Source organism: Camelina sativa, chromosome 8 (genome assembly GCF_000633955.1).
Source record: "Camelina sativa cultivar DH55 chromosome 8, Cs, whole genome shotgun sequence".
NCBI classification, from domain to species: Eukaryota; Viridiplantae; Streptophyta; class Magnoliopsida; order Brassicales; family Brassicaceae; genus Camelina; species Camelina sativa.
This window is the reverse complement of record NC_025692.1, coordinates 17,615,330-17,636,132: the sequence shown is the minus strand read 5'-3', so window position 1 is coordinate 17,636,132 and position 20,803 is coordinate 17,615,330. Positions and strand designations below refer to the sequence as shown.

At 36.3% G+C, this 20,803-nt stretch overlaps 4 protein-coding genes across 10 annotated transcripts in view; 3 read left to right on the top strand and 1 right to left on the bottom strand.

Moving 5' to 3' along the window:
• The window catches only part of LOC104707382 (uncharacterized protein At4g10930-like), a 10,239-nt gene extending 4,876 nt beyond the window's left edge, over window positions 1-5,363 (top strand). For both annotated transcript variants that reach the window (XM_010423720.2, XM_010423721.2), the window contains 8 exons: window positions 684-749; window positions 1,051-1,484; window positions 1,629-1,673; window positions 1,808-1,883; window positions 1,998-3,084; window positions 3,173-3,247; window positions 3,694-4,794; window positions 4,883-5,363. In XM_010423720.2, the coding sequence (XP_010422022.1) occupies window positions 684-749; window positions 1,051-1,484; window positions 1,629-1,673; window positions 1,808-1,883; window positions 1,998-3,084; window positions 3,173-3,247; window positions 3,694-4,794; window positions 4,883-5,113 (3,115 nt within the window). In that variant the 3' untranslated portion in view covers window positions 5,114-5,363. The remainder of the gene's footprint in view (window positions 1-683; window positions 750-1,050; window positions 1,485-1,628; window positions 1,674-1,807; window positions 1,884-1,997; window positions 3,085-3,172; window positions 3,248-3,693; window positions 4,795-4,882) is intronic.
• LOC109124702 (F-box protein SKIP8-like) lies at window positions 5,551-7,664 on the top strand. Its single transcript, XM_010423718.2, has 4 exons — window positions 5,551-5,738; window positions 5,850-6,174; window positions 6,311-6,507; window positions 7,139-7,664. Exons 2-4 carry the CDS (start codon window positions 5,935-5,937, stop codon window positions 7,386-7,388), a joined length of 687 nt encoding a protein of 228 aa, XP_010422020.1. The 5' UTR covers window positions 5,551-5,738; window positions 5,850-5,934; the 3' UTR covers window positions 7,389-7,664.
• Window positions 9,707-10,957, top strand: LOC104709646 (putative F-box protein At3g20030). Its single transcript, XM_010426221.1, has 2 exons — window positions 9,707-10,740; window positions 10,834-10,957. Exons 1-2 carry the CDS (start codon window positions 9,707-9,709, stop codon window positions 10,955-10,957), a joined length of 1,158 nt encoding a protein of 385 aa, XP_010424523.1.
• LOC104707378 overlaps window positions 19,832-20,803 on the bottom strand; it is a 3,646-nt gene continuing 2,674 nt past the window's right edge. For 5 of the 6 annotated variants that reach the window (XM_019228518.1, XM_010423711.2, XM_010423714.2 and 2 more), the window contains 3 exons: window positions 20,578-20,643; window positions 20,329-20,469; window positions 19,832-20,162 (listed from right to left, as the gene is read on the bottom strand). In XM_019228518.1, the coding sequence (XP_019084063.1) occupies window positions 20,065-20,162; window positions 20,329-20,469; window positions 20,578-20,643 (305 nt within the window). In that variant the 3' untranslated portion in view covers window positions 19,832-20,064. The remainder of the gene's footprint in view (window positions 20,163-20,328; window positions 20,470-20,577; window positions 20,644-20,803) is intronic. The other variant, XM_010423712.2, reaches the window with a different exon arrangement.

Below are 20,803 nucleotides of genomic sequence, written 5' to 3'. Positions count from 1 at the left end.
TCAAATACATGGCATGCAGAGATGAAGATTACTGCATTGAGGAGGAGACTGATGCTGTCGCTTCTCCGTCACACTATATTGACGAAACACACTACATTTATGAAAATGTAAGTATATCATATATTGGTTTTCCTAATCTCTACTAAGTACATTAAGCTTTCCTAATCATTTTGTAGGCAGTTATCTGTTTAGATGGCGATCTTTGCAAGATCCGTAACACCTTCAGTTACATTGAAGGGGATTCCAACCTTGATACATCAATTGCGTGTGATTCTTGTGACATATGGTAACTATTATTACCTGTTAAATTTTATCCATGGGTTGTTTATTATGTGTTAATTTTCATGATTGTTGTTTTACCATTTTTTCGATCACTCCACTTCATTAACTGGTGAACTTCAGGTGCTTCCTTAGTTGTTACAGTGCCATAATGTTTGTGTCTACCATCTTTATAGCTTAGTTGTGCTGCCGGTTTCTAAATGCTATCACTATCATATGAAGGGAGTTTATTCTATGACATGTAAACGACAAAGATACTAGCCTTTTCAGTCTTATATGTGCATGATCTTGCCTTTTTATACTTCGTTTTGTTTTAGATTGTTCATCTTTACAGCATTCTTACATGGTCTTATTTTCCAATATACAAATTATCTTCTGATTGTTGCTTTCATCTGTGCTAATAGGTATCATGCCGTTTGCGTGGGTTTTGACCTGGAAGTTGCATCAGAGGATACATGGGTATGTCCGAGGTAAGTTTCGTTAGCGTATTGACTACATATGGTTGCTTAATCCATGGCTTGATAAATTTCAGCAGTGTTGTTTCATTATATTGTTTGTTTAATTATCAGTCTATTAGGTAAACATATATTTATAGTAGAGTTTCCATGACTTATTTTTATCATTTCCGTGTGCCAGTTCTATGTTTAACTAGTATAGACACTCCATACCAAATCTAAGTGAAACTTAAGGCTTATCAATAATATTCTTCTTTTTTCTATGTTCTCTCAGCCATGTTATCATAGTTTACCCTCCTTTACTTTGTGTCCACAGATGTCTCTCTAATGAAAAACCACTTGAACCTGATATCTCGCCAATGGAGACACAACCTGATACCTCACCAACGGAGACAAGAAAATCCCTGGATATTTCTGAGAGGACAAATAGCGGATGCTCAGCCGAGGCTATTTACTCTGGGAACTTTTCAGTTACAGTCGCTGATGAAGGCGAGACAGCTCTTGTTGTATCAATTGTCAAAGGAGACGAGTGTCATATGGAATCAAGTGATACCAACCCGTCGTCAGTTCAAGCTACAAATGATGGAGACCCAGATAGCTCACATCTGAAAATTCTGTGTGGGGAGGAAAATACAGAGCAGGTCCCAGTAAAATTGGAGCTGAAGCAGTCCTTACCACATGATATATCATCAAGACTATTTTCTGATTCAGATCAACCATGTTTTGCTGCACCCATGGAGAATAGAACAGGTAGATTGATTGACCAAGAGTTAATTTGGTGGTAATACAGATTTCTCTGAGTCTTAGTTGTAGTTTCTTAATTCGTATAGATTCTCAATATGCTTTGTCCTCTATTTCTACAAGTAATAATTTAACCTTTTTATGCAACTGTAGAACCTGTTGAAGAAAAGGATAGTCTGTTGATGAATGATCAAAAAAGTAAGTAACATGCTGCCCTTTATTCGCCTGAATGTCTTATGTGTCCTTCATTTCTTCCTGTTTATGGTTAAATGTAATTTGATCATTATCTGCATAGTTAAAAAGGGTCTTATATACTGTAATGCGTTTACCAGATCTTTCCACTTCAGCCATTTCCAATTCAGATGTTGCTAGCGTTATCAGCTTAAAGAGAAAGCATTCAGATTTCAGGTCAGTTTCACAATGAATTCTGTTCCTTTCTTGGTACCATCTTTCCCTCTTTTCTCTGCTTTGTGTGGCAAATTTTGAGAGTGTTGTTGTTTCATTGTGGAATTTCTTTACCAGTGGAGATGATGGCAATTCAGAAACTAAACCTGAGATTTCCGAATCTCTCAATGAACCCAAACTCGAGGAAGAGGAAGACTTGGCTACCGTTCACCAAGAGAGCAGATCCCCTTCAAACAACACAACTGTTGATATTTTCAGCATTGTTAAAGGAACTGGGCGTAGAAAAAATCTCATGCGTTCAAATCCTGCTGATAAGTCTTCAGAAGGAGAGAATGCTGCTGGTTTGAGGGTAAAAAAGATCAAGAGGACACCGGAGGACGAGAAAGAGTCAATGATTCTGGTTGAGAAACTAAGGAAAGAAATAAGAGAGGCTGTTCGTAACAAATCGATGGATGACATCACAACAAACCAATTCGATCCAAAACTTTTGGCTGCCTTCAGAGCTGCTGTGGCAGGACCCAAAACTGATGAAGCACCTAGAAAAAATTCGGCTCTGGCAGTAAAGGCCAAGAAGTTGATGCTGCAGAAAGGAAAAGTCAGAGAGAATCTCACGAAGAAAATATATGCAGATTTAAATGGGAAGCGGAAAAGTGCATGGCACCGGGACTGTGAAGTTGAGTTTTGGAAGCATCGGTGCATACAAACTAGAAAGCCTGAAAAAATTGAAACTCTGAAGTCTGTTCTTAGCCTCTTGAAGAAGAAACCAGCTGGCGTCAAAACAAGCTTTTCATCTGAAACCCCACAGGCCTCAAATCCTATCCTCTCCAGATTGTATTTAGCAGATACCTCCGTGTTCCCGAGAAATGATAATCTCAAGCCCCTTTTGGCACCGAAAGAAACGGGAAACTCACAAAACAATGCAAAACCCACAGAAGTCAGCAAGACCATACCAAAGATTAGTGATGCCAAGGGGAGCAGTATAAAACCTGGATCAAAATTGAACTTGGGAAACAGACAGTCGGATGGGCAACCTAATCTTACATCGAGTAACTCTAAGGAAATGTTTGAGAATCCCGACGGTCTCAAGAAAGACAAAAGGAAATGGGCATTGCAGGTTCTTGCAAGAAAGAAAGCTTTAGCTGGCAACAACTCAACCGAAGAAAAAGAAGGCTCTCCTGAGCTCAAAGGGAGTTATCCATTGTTGGTGTGTAATTCTCGTCACTTACTTTGTTGCTTTTAAAAAATCCGGTGTTTTGAGATTGTTGCTCGTTTGTTTCTGTCATTTCTATCAGGCTCAACTTCCAGCTGATATGAGACCAAGCCTTGCAACCAGTCGCCATAATAAAGTTCCTGTTGCAGTTAGGCAGGTAGGTGGATAGCTCTTTACTTTAATTTCCAGTTCCCGTGGCATCGATTAGTGCTAGGTTCATAATGAGTTAGCTGGGTTCCAGATAATAAGAGGTCACTTTAATATATATTCTTGTTGCTTCTAGGTTTTATGGTAGTTTAAGCTCAGAAATCGTACACATTTTGATTAGTTAAGATGCACACATATGAGGGGTGGTCATTTCATGTTTATGGGAAATATGTGAGAGATCTTCTCTATTATTTGGATTGTGATTCTATAGTATTTTCTAGTTGGTCCTAATTTGAGGATTAAAATTATTTTTGGAAAACATTAAGACTTCATCAGTTCCATTTGTACTTCTATTATTACATACGTTAAACTGAAATATTAAAAATTGGGAATAGCTAGCTTTATTATATGCACATGTGCTGGTTTTTGTTCATAAGCAAATCGCTGTTTCTGCAGACACAATTATATCGCCTGACAGAGCATTTCTTAAAGAAAGAAAACCTTCCGTCTGTTCGAAGAAGTGCAGCAACAGAACTAGCCGTTGCTGATGCTATAAATATTGAGAAAGCGATCGCTGATAAATCAAGTAGCAAAGTTGTGTATCTGAATTTATGCTCGCAAGAAATACTGCATCACTCCGAGAGCAAAGTGATGGATAATTCTGTAGAACCAAATTCGTCATCACCAATGGCTGTTAACGAGTCAGAACTTATTAGTGGTAAAGATTCAGATGATCCAGCCGTCCTTCAAGCCCTCAGAGCAGCAGGTCTTGCTGATTCACCACCAAACAGCCCGACCCGTTCAACGGAAGTTCTTCCAGAGAAAGGAGACAGTTCCTTGGACAAGACCAGGGAGGCAGTCCCATATAATGTACTTGACATGAATTCTGTTCCTGATACAGACATCTTTGGGGATTTTGAGTATGAATTGGATGAAGAAGACTATATTGGTGCTACCATGGCTACAAAGGCTTCAGTATCGCAGCCGGATGAAAGTTTGACTAAGGTGAAGGTAGTTTTCTCCACTGTTCAACCGGAAAAGTGTTCGAATCAATCTGAAGTCTTGGGAAACGAAGAAACAACTGTAAACGAGAAGGGGACCACAAATGGCGAAGAAGATGGGAAGAGTTTTGTTCCTATTGAGCCTCTACCCGAGGTTGAGGCCGAGGGTGAGGGAGAAGGGGAAGGAGAAGGAGAAGTAGGAGGAGTTGAGATCCTTTCTGTTGCTGAATGTGAAGAACTATACGGACCTGGTACAGAGAAACTAGTTGAGAAACCTCTCATTGAAGGATCTGGTGATAATGGTGTTCAAGCTAAAGTACCTGATTCAGAGTGTGAGAGCAACACACACAGGGAGATCATCGCATCAAACTTTGGGAAAACTTCCATACAAGAGAAAAAAGTTCCCAAAAGCATTCAGAAGTGCAATCCAAGCGAAAAGCCTTCTAAAGAAGAGAAAACAAGCGAGAAGCCGTCTAAAGAAGAGAAAACAAGCGAGAAGCCTTCTAAAGAAGAGAAAAGCAAAGCTGATGCGTTTAGTAACTCTGTCACCAAAAAGGTAAAATTCATAGAACTCTCTCTCTCATAGTCAGATATAAAAATTAACATCTCCATTTCCTGAACTGGTTTTCTTGTTTTTTCCTAAGGTGGAAGCATACATCAAAGAACATATCAGACCACTGTGCAAGAGCGGAGTGATAAACGTGGAACAATACAGATGGGCAGTGACGAAAACCACAGAGAAAGTGATGAAGTACCATAGCAAAGCCAAGAGTGCCAACTTCTTGATCAAAGAAGGTGACAAGATCAAGAAACTGTCCGAGCAATACGTTGAAGCCGCTTCCTCCGGAGCCCATCACAAGGACAAGTGCAAATGACAGTCAGCTGCGTAAATAAGGAAAGATGAAGGAACAAAGTAGTCAAAGTACAAAAACGTAAATAGCTTATTATTATCATCTCTTCTTTTGTCTTCTCCACAAGTTTTGGAGATTCAGTATCTCCTTAGGCCAAGATAAGCAATTCCTGTTTCACCCGACCCAGACAGACCTAAAATGTGTCTGAAACTGACATTAGTGGCTACAATGTCTTAACAAAAATATTTATAAGATTAGAAGATATACTTGTCTATTCGATAATGTGAAAAGACAATATCGTGGTTAACAAGAAATCTAAAGTTTGGAAGAAGCCCTATAGGTTAAACGACATCGAATTAGGGTACAAGTACTATAGTACCCTTGAAACTTAAGGCTATTTTATCTATAAAAAACCCAGTCGGATAGACATTAGATGTAAGATCACTACAATACCCTTGAAACGTAACGCTATTTACTACAGTGACACAATAAACATTTGCGACGGTCAGTTACAAAAGTTGGAGACCAGAAAAAAATAAATAAAAAAGGAATTGCAAATCTGTCTTCCTCCTCCTCGTCTCGCCAATTTTATTTTCCGATTCAATTTCTAGGGTTTCGGCAGAGGAAGGAAACCACCGTTAAACCCTAAGTACGTCACCTTCTAGGTTTTATCTCTGTTTGTCTTTTCATGTCTTATCAATGGAAATTATCACTTCTCCTTCTCGCCGCGTAACTAGTCTTTATTGTTTGTTCTTCATAGTCGCAGTTATATAAAATCGCAATCGTGTTCCCCCCTTGGCTCTCCTCGCGTCTCTCGATCTGTCAGAAAACTGGACAACAAACCTATGCCTTCGACGCCGCTGACGAACGGTGGTACGCCTCCTCCTCCTCCTGATGTTACGGCTTCCACGGTGGTGGTGGATGATAAGCCAGGAGTGTCGATGATGGAGCAGTTGGTTCCGGAAATAACGACACACGCGCTAAGTTACTTGGATTATCCAAGTCTTTGTCGCTTGTCTATGACTAATTCGTTGATGAGGAAAGCTGCTAATGATGATAATGCTTGGAAAGCTCTTTATCACAAGGTTATTTTTACAACTCTCACTCACTCATTTTTGTATAAGCTTTTGATTCTAGGTTAAAAGATGTAGTTTTTGTTTTATATATAGCATTTTGGTGGTGGATTCATGTGTGTGTTGTTGTCTCATTTGTGTGTACTAGGATTTTACACTGGAGCAAGATGGTATAACACCAGTTAATGGGTGGAAAGCTTACTATGCAACTACTAGAGCTATTATAAGTGTGAATACTGAATTCTTCAGCATCATTAGAGACAGAGCTCTTCAAGAGATGGCTCGATTGTGGTTGAACTCGGACTATGTTAAGTGTATCCATGCCTCTGGGGAACTCTTCTCTGGGTAACTACAACTCTACCATCGTCTTGCTTTTTATTTTTTGCTCATGAAAAATGTCTTTGCTTTTTGGTTCCGGTGGTTTTGTCATCCGTTAGATGGTATCTAAGTTTGAGTATACTAGTGGAACAATGCTCTTGCCAAGTTGCTAGTGATACAAGATGTTAAGTGTATTGTTTGATTTAGTGAAAACGTTGTAGCAAAAAGTTTTACAGCAATAGGATGACATAGTTATTAGTTAACACTGGTATACTAATGGAACAATGCTCTTGTGGAGTTGCTAGTGATAGAAGATGTTAAAGTGTATTGTGTTGTATTTAGTAAAAACGCTGAAGCAAAAGATTTAGAGCAATAGGTATTGTTGACATAGTTAGCACTGGTATGTATATCCACAGTAGCTATAAGCGTATAATAGAATTTGCATTCTTTCAGCATATTCCATATCCTGAATAAAAAAGGAGATATGTGATATTATGATTCCATAGTTTGAGTCTACTCCATACAGTTAAATTCTTATGCATCTGTGTGTTCCGGATTTTGTAATCTGCAAATGGGATAATACATCTTTGTTAATTTGTTTGATAGAAGAGAGAAGAATTGGTATGAACCATCTATGTTTTGCGTGGTCAAATTGCAGGTACAATGAAGTGATGCAAAGCTGGCAACTTTGTTTCAACTGGGAACAAGGGTTTGACTTTCAGGTCCACACTGTTCGTACTCGGATACTAACGGACATGGCTTGGGTCACCATGAAAGCATACCTGAACGTGGATGGTGGTCCGTTCCTGATCACAAATGTGTTCGAGTTCCACAATGGAAGGTGGCACATGGTTCATCATCACAGCTCCGTGATGCTTAACGATGATCAACAAGTTGTTGTTCATTGATGATTAATCTTTAGTTTTTTGGTTTCCTTCTCTTCCTTTATTTTCATGGGGACAACAAATAAAGAAGAAGAAAGAAACTGCATATTGGAAATTGGCTTATTAGATTCATAGTGTTATTATTTAGTTTTAAGTAACGACATGTACTGAATGTTTTTCTTTTTCTTTCAGCTGTTCTTGAATGGTTGGTCTAATTTTTCTTTTTCCTTTCTATTTGGTTCTTGGGATATACTCAATGGTGAGAATGAGAATTGATCAAAAGTATTGATTATCGTAGTAGCTAATTGAATATATATTACTTAATATACCGAAAATATAAAGTAATGTTACCAGAAAAGTAGTTAAATTTTCTGTAAGCTTATTGAATATGACAGAAATTCTTAATTTCAAAGCAATAATATAGAGATAAATTATTTTTTAGTCCATAATATTTTATCTTTTTTTTTTTTTTTTACAAATGATATGTATTAAGGAATTGAAATGAATCAACTTTACGAAGATGACATGTAAAATCTTAAAATTACTAGATTTTACCCATTGTGAACCGCTGGACATTTTTTTTTGTAATTAAAAAAATAAAATTTAAGTTGTTTTGTTTGTTAATTTTGTTTAGTGTTAAAATTGTATTTTATTTTAATTATTAGTTCTAGGATTTAAGAGACAATTGTATTTTACATAATTGTAACTTAATCAATTTAATTAAATATATTTAATATTATAATATTAATTTTTTTTTGGTGGGAAACAAGGAGAAAAGTCCCCTTGTGTTTTATTCAAAGACTATATAAAAATTACAGACGGATTTGCCGTGGGAGGGCATGCCCTCAAAGATCCTCATCAACAACAACAATATAACCAACATCACTCGGACTAGATTCTAATAAATGAAAACCCAATGGTAAAGTGAAATCATAGGAAGCTACCCATCGGTAACACGGTTCGCTTTTCTATACACATGCGATATCCGGACTATCCAGTCCCTAGAAAGAAAGCTATGGTACAGACGCACCAGACCGTGAGAGATCCACCGCAACACAAACACGAGCAAACCTTGCCCTTTCAAAATGTAACGTGGTACCATCAACCCTAAGTGGTTGCTCTAGTCCCCGTGCGATGCCCATAAGAATCGACCTGTTATAGTAATGCACTGGAATATTCGTTAGTCTCACCCACACTGGTGTCGTAACAATATCATCCTTAAGGAGATCAAAAATCCGGGACCAATCTTAAACCATCAAATAATTACCAAACACCCTCCATGGTCCTCCGGTCAGTGCTGAGAGATACTCCTGCTCAAGCTCAAAACGGATCAGAAAAAACTGTCGTGGTAGGTCCATGACATACATCTCTCCCTTTAGCTTCCATAACTCTTTCAGTTTTTGATTCAGCACTGAGATTGGAATCAGTGCCTCCCAAGCACTTTCACAATCATAAAACGCTTCCAAAGCCCATATATCGCCTCAATAATCTCCTCCCCAATCGTTATTACCGGCTCACCATCCGCACCATCCGGAAATTCCAGTTGTAACCGTGCAAAGACAAACTCATCATCAATCACACTCTCCGGCGATGGTATCCCTCCTCCAAAACTCTCCGTAACCTTTCGCACCCAAACCCCAGTAACATCCGGCGGGTCCCCCGGTGGCTGTACCCTCTCACTGATATCAGTCATAGTAGCATTCGGTTCTGCCGTCATTCTCTTTTTTTTTTTTAAGGTTCTTCTTCGTCTAGTGTTTGACTAACCTTTGGCAGTTACCTTTCATATGAGCTTTTAATGTTATCACAAACAATAAAATGACAATTGTATATTCAAAAGCAAAAGGCAACTAAATAAACAATCTTAACGAAATCATATTTAGATTTGAGTATTCATTAGTTTACGGTTATTGTCGATAAAACTAAAATCTAAATAACCGTACATAATTAAAATCAACCAGAACGACTCTTTGAATTGAAAAGCAGGAGTCAGTCGGCACCTGCATGCATGGAAAGTTCTTACCAATTCGGTGGTACATATAGGCGACATAAGTAATATTACGCTATTGTGACTTGTGAGAAGAGCATCTCAACTTGTTGATTGTTTTTTTTATTTATTTTTTTAGTAATTGGACTAATTTAGTGGCAACTATTTTCCCCTAAAAAAAAATGGAAAAACCACATATTTAGTTAGCAGTAAATAAATAATTTAAACTAATCAGAATTATGATAGAAAAAGGGAAAAAGGAAATCTTTTTCTTTTTTCTGAAGTTTAGAAATAAGTATATATATAAAAAAGACGATCCCAAGCAAAGTTAGAGAGAACCCTAGCCGATTATTTTACAATGACGACGATCTCTAATCTTGCAAAGGATTTGGTAGAGGATATACTCTCTAGAGTTCCGATAACTTGTCTAGGAGCAGTGAGATCCACTTGCAAAAGATGGAACGCTTTATCCAGAAAAAGTATTCTGTGTAAAGCAGAAGCAAAGCATCAGTTTATGGGGTTCATGGTGAAGAGGGATAAGCTTTGTTCACTGAGGTTCAATCTCTTTTACAACAAAGACGAAGAATTCGTGGATCAATCTCTAAAGGAGATAAGTAATAATCGACTTAATCAAGTCAAGATATCTAAAGTTTTTCACTGCGACGGGTTATTGTTATGCGTGACCAAAGAGGACAACACTAGGCTCGTGGTTTGGAACCCTTATTTGGGTCAAACCAGGTGGATCCAACCCAGAAACAGTTACAACATAGCAGACATGTATGCTGTCGGATACGACAATAACCGTAAACACAAAATCTTGAGGTTTTTGGAGCGTCACGACATTTCTACTTGGCAACATATTCTTGAGTGCGAAATCTATGATTTTAGCTCTAATTCATGGAGGGTTCTTGATATCAATACTCCCACCTGGAAGATAGAGTACTTTCATCATCGCTGCGCATCTTTGAAAGGAAACACTTACTTTTTTGCCAATAAAAAAATAGTAGACGAAGAGGATGGTGACTGTTTACTATGTTTTGATTTTACAACAGAGAGCTTTGGAAAGTTTCTTCCTCTGCCGATTGTGCACTATCTTGGCGATGTTGGAGGTCTGTCTTCTATTGGAGGCGAGAAACTAGCCGTGTTATCTCAGCCCGATGGAATATCAGAGGTGGAGATTTGGGTTACAACTACGATTGAGCCCAATGCAGTGTCATGGAGCCCTTTCTTAAAATTTGATATGGAACCACACTGTGGTGATGATGATTTTCAGTTTCACTATAACGGTGGCAGTTTCTTCATTGACAAGGAGAAGAAACTCGCTGTGATTCTTGATTTTGACAAATCTAAAATGGCCTGCTACGAGGGCGCAGCTTACATTATTGGAGAGAATGGCTACTTTAGAAAAGTGTGCCTTGGAGAAGTTGAGAGTCACCAACAAAGATCTCTCGAAGAATATCATTATTATTGCCCACTTGTGTGTTTTGGCTCTTATGTTCAAAGTTTAGTTCAGATCAAAGAAAATTGCACGATTCAAAAAGGAAAGAGAAGAAGAGAACAAGAGGAGGCCAACCAACAAGTACAAAGAAGAAGACTCTCTATTAACTAATCAAATAGCTTGTTTTATGATAGTGATAATGAAGAAACAGAGATTCAGAAGTTTTATGTATATTACTTATGACTTGATTTACAAACATATATATTTACTCGAGAAAGCAGATCGTTACGAATCATGTTTATACAAAATAAGGAAAACAATATTAGCGTTGCTGATCTTACGATTATTGATTTGTTGACCAAGCAGCTTCATGGCCAAGTCACCTTAAACATGCCCAAACCAACTTAGAGATAACCGGTAGCTAACATGAAACCAATCTCCACAAGATAATGATAGCCTTTTTATCATCTCTTTTCATTTGTTTCTGTTTTGTTTTTGTTTTGCAATGTCTTCTGGACAAGACCAATCAATTATACATTATTCTTGTTTCTATTTAGTTACACAGTTATATTTGAGCTGACCAGAAAAGATACAAAATGTATACATCGTTCTTCTGACTCTGCCAAATTCCATCTGACATTTGTAGCCATTACACCTACATATATATAGATATTGAGATGGGGAGTTTTGGTGACGTTGAGGGCAGCTGCGGAGGTGGTGGCGGCTTGTTCTGAGGCAACGGTGTTGGTGAGAAGGAAGATGAATTTCTTTTGTCTCCTTTCAATAATATATTCCATAATATTTCAATTAGAGAAAGTAATAAACAAATTTATAAAACAGGATATAAAAAAAGATTGGCAAGAGAGTTAGAGAACGATCTGATTTTTATTTGAAACCATGACAACAATCTCTGATCTTTCGAAGGATTTGGTTAAGAAGATATTGTCTAAGGTTCCGATAACTTCTCTTGGAGCAGTGAGATCCACTTGCAAAAGATGGAACACTTTATCCAAAGATCGGATTCTTTGTAAAGCAGATGCAAAGCATCAGTTCTTGGGCTTCATGATGCAGAAGTATAAGCTTTGTTCATTGAGATTTGATCTCCATGGAACCTTCAACGAAGGTGAATTAATGGTTGATCCATCTATATATAAAGGAGATAGGTTGTAATGTTATACTTAATCAAGTCGAGATATATAAAGTGTTTCAATGCGACGGGTTATTGTTATGCGTGACCAAAGAGGACAACGCTAGGCGCGTGGTGTGGAATCCTTATTTGGGTCAAATCAGGTGGATCCAACCCCAAAGCGCTTACGTTATAGCAAAATTTTGAGTTTTGTAGTATGCTGTCGGATACGACAATAACCGTAAACACTAAATTTTGAGTTTTGTGGATCAATACAACCTTCATGGTCATCACCGATTTCTTGAGTACAATATCTATGATTTTAGCTCTAATTCATGGATAGTTCTTGATTTCACTCCATGCTGGGAGATAGCATATCATCAACATGGCGCATCATAAATCAACAATAATTTTTTAATTTATATTAATATTCATCCAAATTCGTCTCGTTATATCAGCCCATCATATGATATTTTAAAATTTTAAAATAGAAGTGGAAACTTCCATGGATGTTTCCAAAAAAAAGTATTTTGAAAATTAACTGGAAGCTTAGATTATATTTTTAAAAGTTTGTGATTCCATCTTAAAATTTAATGTCACAAATAAATATAAACTCAAACTAATTTTTAAAAACTTATATAAAAACTCAAACTATAAACTTATATAAAAACTCAAACTAATTTTTGCATACTAATCATTTTAGTTTTTTTATTTTATTTTATTTTATAAACTATGCTTAGAAAAATGGGAAAATGTAAACACTGACTTTCAAGCATTTGACCAAATATTAACCATTTTGGAGTTATTGGATTACAAATGTGATTAGTTTAGATAGCCTGTTAGGATCTCTAAATTAAATATGAACAAAGTCCATTGCGTAGGTTGTGCTTCGTATCCGCGTTTCTATATCACGAATACAAAGCTTCATTTCTCGATGGAATCTTTCCATAGTTCTTTTCGTCTTCTCTGTATCTCTCATCAAAAAATAAATTGATAAATTTTTAAGTATGTACCTTGTAATCGCTGTGTTTTCTTACCTGGCTCGAGTTTGATTCGTCAGCTTTGTAAATCGCTGATGAAAAAAAAAAGACAAAGCTGTTGAATTGAATAAACTACAATTGCGGAGAATATACAGTCGTCTCTTAGAGACTTTACTTTGGTAATTAGACTCAACTAAAGTAATGACGCTGCCATGTACGGAAAACTACAAAATTGTAAACATAAGAGAAAATACTATTAAACGATTCAAATATAGTGATTTTTCTTTGGTTTATGTTCTTTTTGTAGGAGAAATTGTCTTTTAGAAAAAAATTGATTGAAATCTAAGTTCGCCCTAGCCGCTTTCTCTCTGGCACAATCATCGAGATATCCTTTCCCGACGGTACCGAGTCGGATCGGCATTGCTGGGCCACCGTTTCTTCATCTTTGCTGCCCCCTTGTTCTCTATACTCTGTTTGTTTCTAATTTCAGCTTCGTCGGAGACCTCTTGAGTTTCAAAATCTCAATTTCAACCGTGCATCAGCTTCAACCCCCTCCCTCTCCTCTGCATCCGGTGTCTCTCCTTGGTGAGCTTGCTCCATCGAGTTCCCAGCCACCTATTACTGTCTCTGAGAGCCATGATTGCCTCACTAGCCTCGGTTTCTGTCGATCTTACTGTCTCATCTCGCTGTCAACCGCAACATCTCACCGCTCCTCGGATCTTGATCCTCTCACCAAGGCGCTTACTTGGCTGCAGCTGGACGGGAGCTCTGTTTTGACGCCGGAGACGATAAAGATTTTGACAACGCAACCTACATCCTCGGCGTCCTCTGTTTCTCTCTTGCTATCCCTTTGGCCCAGGTTTAATCCCCATGCTTGTCTTGGAATCCTGGTAGCTAGTTTGCTCTGGTTAAACTATGATTCACCTATGACTTGGACGAGCCTTAGACACTATGTTTTTAGATTCATATCAAGTTCACATTGGTTAGTATCAGTACTATCTGCTTGGTCAAGTCGAGGTTCCCTCGGTAGCAGAAGACTGAAGGCGGATGATCTGCTTGATAACTTCTTATATCAAGGCCTCTTGAAGTGGTTGATATGGAGGATTGCAATGCTGCCCTTCTTTAATGAATCTGACCCGTTTGTCGGGTTATCCTCAATGCTTGCATCCCGTGTTCACCTATACTACATATTCCCAAAAATTCGGCAGATCCAGTGTCAGCATGTAACTAGGTATGGTCTGATCTCTACTCTTCCACATCCTAGCCAACGATTGATTAGTTTAAAGCTATCCTTAGTTCAAAGACTGCTATGGAACCTTAAACCATCATTGTGGCTCGTTTGGTGTAAGAATCTTCTGAGAACTATGTTACTAGAATCACCTAGGGATGAACTTCTGGAAAAAGAAAACTTGCTGAAACTTGGCATTATGATCCCATCTCTATGGAGTGGGGGTTACCTCTGTTTCATCAGCCTCTTCTCCTTATCTCGCCTATTGAATTTGTGCTTCAAACTGCATCTTATCAACTTTTTGAAGATCCTTCAGTCAAGCTTGGAGAATAGTGGCATTATGATCCCTTCTCTAAGAAGCAGTAGTTATCACAACCTCTTCAAGCTACTCTCTCCCAACTTCAGAATCGCAACCACCTCTGTTGGTACCGTTTCTCAGAGCACTCTCAACCCTGCTCAACCCCTTGTCAAAGCTCTATCTCCAGTGCGACTCTCAGCTTTGTTCATTTCATTGCCACCCTCCTTTCCTTTGACTTGCTCAAGGAAATAGCATTGATATGCCTTGATCTTATATGCTCCAAACTGCTACCTAGCTTTTGGTCCATAGCTCTCAAGTTCCTAATATCTTTTGCGCTTATCTATCTTTACTGCTTTGTTGTTTTAAACTTTGAGGAATGCTCTGCTATGCCCTCTTTCCTACCTTGTATGTTACTCTTTCTCTAATGAATGATAACATCTGTTTGTCCAAAAAAAAAAATGTTCTTTTTGTTGGTAGAAGGATTCAATTCAAAATATAAACTAAAGACTTGTTTAATTCTCAGTGGAAGTGTTAAGTATACATTGAAGAGTTTAGTTATCTACTCTTTAGTTTGTAAAGTAAAGATGCTGCAAAGGTCATGTGAGAATTGTAAGCATAATCTTAAATACTGTTAAAACAATCTATATGGCATGATTTCATGAATGTTATATTAATAGTTTTTTTTTTTTTTTTTCATTTGGCTTTGTTTGATTTACATATTATCATTGTTTCTGCCTTTCTGGTTACCTATGTAACAAATCTAAGTGTTAATATAACATAGATGCATAAGATACAAAGAAAGTATAACAACACCTGTATCACCGTATGACAACGTCTTGATTGATGGATCCCATTATGGAACGATGATTGGTTGGCTTGAATTGTCTAATTGCATAATTCAACCCATAATTTTCGATGGGTTTTCATTCTTTGCTCCTTCTCGGGTTATCAGTTTTTCAAACGATTAACATATTCCTATCACTGCAACATCAACCGTTATACCTGTGAAAAGATATGTTTTAAAAAGAATAATCATACTATAGAGTCATCTTACCAAATAGCTATGTTGTCTTGTAGGATAATCACATCTCTGAGGAATGTGTCATTGCTAAATTTGATGAATTAAGGAGAACAGATGGAATGAGGTAATTGCTTGATGAGTTGAAAGGGTGAGATCGAAAAGCTATATTTATAGAGAAATTAGGTGTCTAGGATTAAGGTGGAATCGATTTGAGAAAATCTTGGGAAAACCAAAAATGGATTCTTAGCTCATTAGTGTCAATTGATAAAGGAAAGATTACGATTATTGTGAATTAACAATAAAGATTATAAAGTTTTTACCCAAAAAAATATTACAATAAATATTATTGTTGATTTACCATATTTAAGTTTTTTTTTTATGCAATTTTTTAGAGATTAAGATTGTAAATAAAATTTTAAATAACCATAACTGAAAGGGTATAACACAAAATGTATTATAAAAATGTTAATATAGATATTTTTAATAAATTTAAAATTATAATTAATTAATACTCTCGGTGATCGCAATAGCATGAATGTTGATAAAAAAAAATATTTCACTATCCTAGTGATAATGATATGTGTTCTTCCTAATTCAATTAGCCTAATATAATAATACTGATGATCAAATACAATGTTTTTGGAAACATTTAGGAATTAGGAGTATACAACTCTTCACAAATGTTGGACAGAAAATCGAGAACATACCACTAATGTTTTTATTTGTAGTGAGTATATATTTGGTTAAATATGAGATTTGTTAAGAAACCAAAATAGTTATATAAATGGAAACTAAAACATAAGCATGATACATGCGCAAAATATTGAAGTTAACAAGTTTTTAAAATTTTACGCTAGCTGAATTTGGAACCAGAAAATTTTATAATTATATAATGATTATTAATTGAGATTTATAGAAATTTTGCTATAAATATGTAACTGCAATGAGTGAAAAAAATTCTAAATATCAATCGTTTTTTAACATCATCGATCCTTGTGGTGTTATTTAATTAGAAGAAAATGAGATGGTTTGACCATGCACTTGATGTGTACCAAAAAAAAAAATTGAATGTTGATGTAAAATTTTAAAATATAATATAATAATTCTTCAAAGTAAATTGAAAGGAAAAAATGTGAATTTCACAAACACAATTTACAAAGTTTAGCTCTAGACTAAGCATGTATAATATATTGTGGATTTTCTAAGAGGATATCGAGATTTCTAATTATACTTAGTAATACAAAGGTATGTGATATGATTTATTAAGATTAGAACATGATGTAAAAATTTCATTTTCCGTTGGTTTTTAGAATTCAACTTATTTTTTATAGGCAATAGTTAACAAGAAAGAGTATGATGTGTATACATTAATTATTTTCATCAAAAATATTGCTATATCTGTGAACTAGATTATACATAGTATGATGTCCAAATGGCTGAACCAAGATCAAAGGAGTAGCAGTTTGGAACTTATAATCAACTCTATAATAGAATAATCTATAATCGACTAGGTTTAGCATAAGGAGACTTGTCAAGTATGTCTTTTACCCATTTCAACATATATAAAAATATATTGAAATTAAAGTTTCAGGCAAAGATAATGATTCATAAATAATTAATATGTATATAACTTAGTTAGCCATTGATTATCTCTAAAAGTTGTAAGGGAGATGATCAGCCTCACATTGCTTGTAGCATAGTTATTACTCTACATATACCAACAAAGTCAGTAGTCACACAACATCCACAAGTATCTTGGCACCCACACAAAAAATTAATTTAAACATGTTCTTGAATATGTTGCTCTGAATTATATTAATTCAAATGTCTTTAGGCAGGAAATCTTGCTTTGTTATACTAATTCTTGTAATTTTTTTTTGGCAGGAAATCTTGGTGGTTTCACTTAATAACAGTGTTTTTCGAATTGATACCACAAAAGTTTGCAGCGATGGTGTGCAGATTTTGAGGAGGCATATAGAAGAAGTTACAAATTTGTCATTTTTTCAATTACCTGATAAGAGGATTACCCGCTTGGCTTCTTATTCCTTTGATGGTGAGGTAAATATATGGCAAGATGATAAGGAAGAACTCATCGCAAAGATTAGTTGTCGTGAAGGTCCAATATTGGCTGTGAAGTTTGTCAAATATTCAGAGCGACTAGAATACAACACCATTGTCAGAGGGGTAAGCCTTTTAAGCCTTTAATTTACATTTTCTTATTTTTCTTGCTTAGCAATCTTTGACAGTGTTTGTCATGTCTTTCTTATAGGTACTTATGAACCATGAAATAAGAATATGGGGCCAAGATCATGGAGATGGGTGGCTCATAAGTCAAAAACCGTGGATCTGCAAGCAGAAGCTCATCTTGACAAGTTTCGCTCAGGAATCAGTTAAAAATGCTTTAGTTTTATACTTTATTTGTGTTTTTCTGTTAATATAAATAAAATTATACATATATTTAATACTATTTAATTTATTTTATTATTAATTTAATAAATATCCCTAAAATTAGTCCTCCAGTAATTTCTGTTTATTCTCGATTTTATCGTTAGGCGCTAGGCCCACCTCAACCCCCATCCAACGCCTACAAATTTCTAAAGTAATTACCACTAAATCTTCTACGATATTAGATTGAAGTCTAGAGTAATATTAAGCCACCTAATGATTCCAATATAACAAATATTTAGAGAATTCAACTATATAGATCAATCACAACAATAACAATCCCTTGGTTTGAAAGTAAAGTATATAAACGTTAAGTTAATTTAGAAGCTCAGTTACGAGGACGAGTGCTCTCAGTAGTCCCACCGACGCCTGACATAACTCTAGCGACATCACCTGCTGAAGCTTCAGGCTTCTTCTTGCTGTACAAAACCATGTAGCCAAGTCCACCGATTATTACCGCTCCAACCGCTGCCGCTCTCACCGGACATATCCCTAACGACTTCCGCTGGCCCAACACTTCACTCGACTGCCTCGCCGCTTGTTCTGGCCCCGCCATTTCCCTTCTTTGTCTATGTATATTTTTGTGTCTTTCTATTAAAGTAACGTATATCTCTCTCGCAAGTTAACTTCTTCTACTACGTTTCTGTTGATCAAAATTTGGAATATTTGTAGAAGAGAGTTGTGGTTACTATGGTCAACCGCACTCGTAGGATATTCGAAAGACTCGCTCATGTGCTCTATCTATATTTATCTTCNCTTGCTTAGCAATCTTTGACAGTGTTTGTCATGTCTTTCTTATAGGTACTTATGAACCATGAAATAAGAATATGGGGCCAAGATCATGGAGATGGGTGGCTCATAAGTCAAAAACCGTGGATCTGCAAGCAGAAGCTCATCTTGACAAGTTTCGCTCAGGAATCAGTTAAAAATGCTTTAGTTTTATACTTTATTTGTGTTTTTCTGTTAATATAAATAAAATTATACATATATTTAATACTATTTAATTTATTTTATTATTAATTTAATAAATATCCCTAAAATTAGTCCTCCAGTAATTTCTGTTTATTCTCGATTTTATCGTTAGGCGCTAGGCCCACCTCAACCCCCATCCAACGCCTACAAATTTCTAAAGTAATTACCACTAAATCTTCTACGATATTAGATTGAAGTCTAGAGTAATATTAAGCCACCTAATGATTCCAATATAACAAATATTTAGAGAATTCAACTATATAGATCAATCACAACAATAACAATCCCTTGGTTTGAAAGTAAAGTATATAAACGTTAAGTTAATTTAGAAGCTCAGTTACGAGGACGAGTGCTCTCAGTAGTCCCACCGACGCCTGACATAACTCTAGCGACATCACCTGCTGAAGCTTCAGGCTTCTTCTTGCTGTACAAAACCATGTAGCCAAGTCCACCGATTATTACCGCTCCAACCGCTGCCGCTCTCACCGGACATATCCCTAACGACTTCCGCTGGCCCAACACTTCACTCGACTGCCTCGCCGCTTGTTCTGGCCCCGCCATTTCCCTTCTTTGTCTATGTATATTTTTGTGTCTTTCTATTAAAGTAACGTATATCTCTCTCGCAAGTTAACTTCTTCTACTACGTTTCTGTTGATCAAAATTTGGAATATTTGTAGAAGAGAGTTGTGGTTACTATGGTCAACCGCACTCGTAGGATATTCGAAAGACTCGCTCATGTGCTCTATCTATATTTATCTTCATAATAAAATATGTCACTGTCTTAAGAAATTTGGAAATTCCCAAATTTATTTTAGGACAACTTTCACGCCATCGTACATTAAGAGAAATTCATGGAAACTTATTAATTTGTAATTTATGAATTACTTGTCCTTTGTTGTTTAATTTGTAGTTAACTTGGACGCAAATTGGAACATAAACCATGCAGGTTTGAACGGAAGCCTAATTACAATGGTAAATTACAAAAGACTTCACTATTATAGTTTTTACCTAATAAACGTACACCAACAAATTTTCAAATCTTTCTTGATACTCAGGGTACATACTTACTAGTTACCAGTTTTGATTTTCACCCAACTTAGAGTATAAAACTACATATTAGGTGAAACTATAGTTCGTGAAGGACTTTGAGGTAAAATGAAAAAAAACGAGTTAGCTATTTATGTAAAATGATATCTTGAGGGGTCTGTTTAGATTCCGAGGTCAAAACTCGGAGGATCACTCATTAAGCAACCTCTTGTGCTGGCCGATGAGGTTTCTTGCACCATTACTTCTTCCCTAGATGCTGCTGCAACTCAGATAAGTAAAAGAAACAAAATCTTTTAGATTTCAACAATAAAATTAAATATAACCATAATAACTATAACTACAGTTTTGCATACTGAATGGCTAACTATCTATATTTGGATTCAGTTAAGCTCTACAAGTCTAAATAATTTAAACTCCAGAGTTACCTTTCGTTAAAACAGACTCCATCTTGTGGCTTTGGCGGGTATCAGATTCTGGAGGTGTTAAAAGCGCTGATGTTTGCGGGTTATTATCAGAACATGTCTCTGTAACATTCCGTCTCTGAAGAATGGAGAGTATCTGATTAACTACACAGAAAAGAAAACGCTTGGTTAATGTATGTTCTCATGAATTGGTATTATAAAGAAACCACTTGAAGAAAAACCCAATCAATTAAATGTACATTTTTGACCCACCATCACGTAAAGGCTTGTCTTTGCTTAACTTATCATTCTCCAACCTTGAATCTACAGCGGACCTTCCTGCACATTCACACAGTGCCATTTTTAAGGACAGGATATGTCAGATTAACCTGTTGCAATATCAAACAGTAGAATGATTGGAGGAATGTGGTTTTGCAGACATGAGTTCTACGATTCAAATCTAATCTACTGATCAGTTGTTGGAATAAAAAAAAAAAAA

Excerpts from the sequence above, each read along its gene's own strand:
- LOC109124702 (XM_010423718.2), top strand. The coding sequence starts at position 5,935 with ATGCCTTCGACGCCGCTGACGAACGGTGGTACGCCTCCTCCTCCTCCT. Across the intron at positions 6,175-6,310 it reads GGAAAGCTCTTTATCACAAG|GATTTTACACTGGAGCAAGA; the intron begins GTTATTTTTACA and ends TGTGTGTACTAG. Across the intron at positions 6,508-7,138 it reads TCTGGGGAACTCTTCTCTGG|GTACAATGAAGTGATGCAAA; the intron begins GTAACTACAACT and ends GTCAAATTGCAG.
- LOC104709646 (XM_010426221.1), top strand. The coding sequence starts at position 9,707 with ATGACGACGATCTCTAATCTTGCAAAGGATTTGGTAGAGGATATACTC. Across the intron at positions 10,741-10,833 it reads GCTTACATTATTGGAGAGAA|TGGCTCTTATGTTCAAAGTT; the intron begins TGGCTACTTTAG and ends ACTTGTGTGTTT.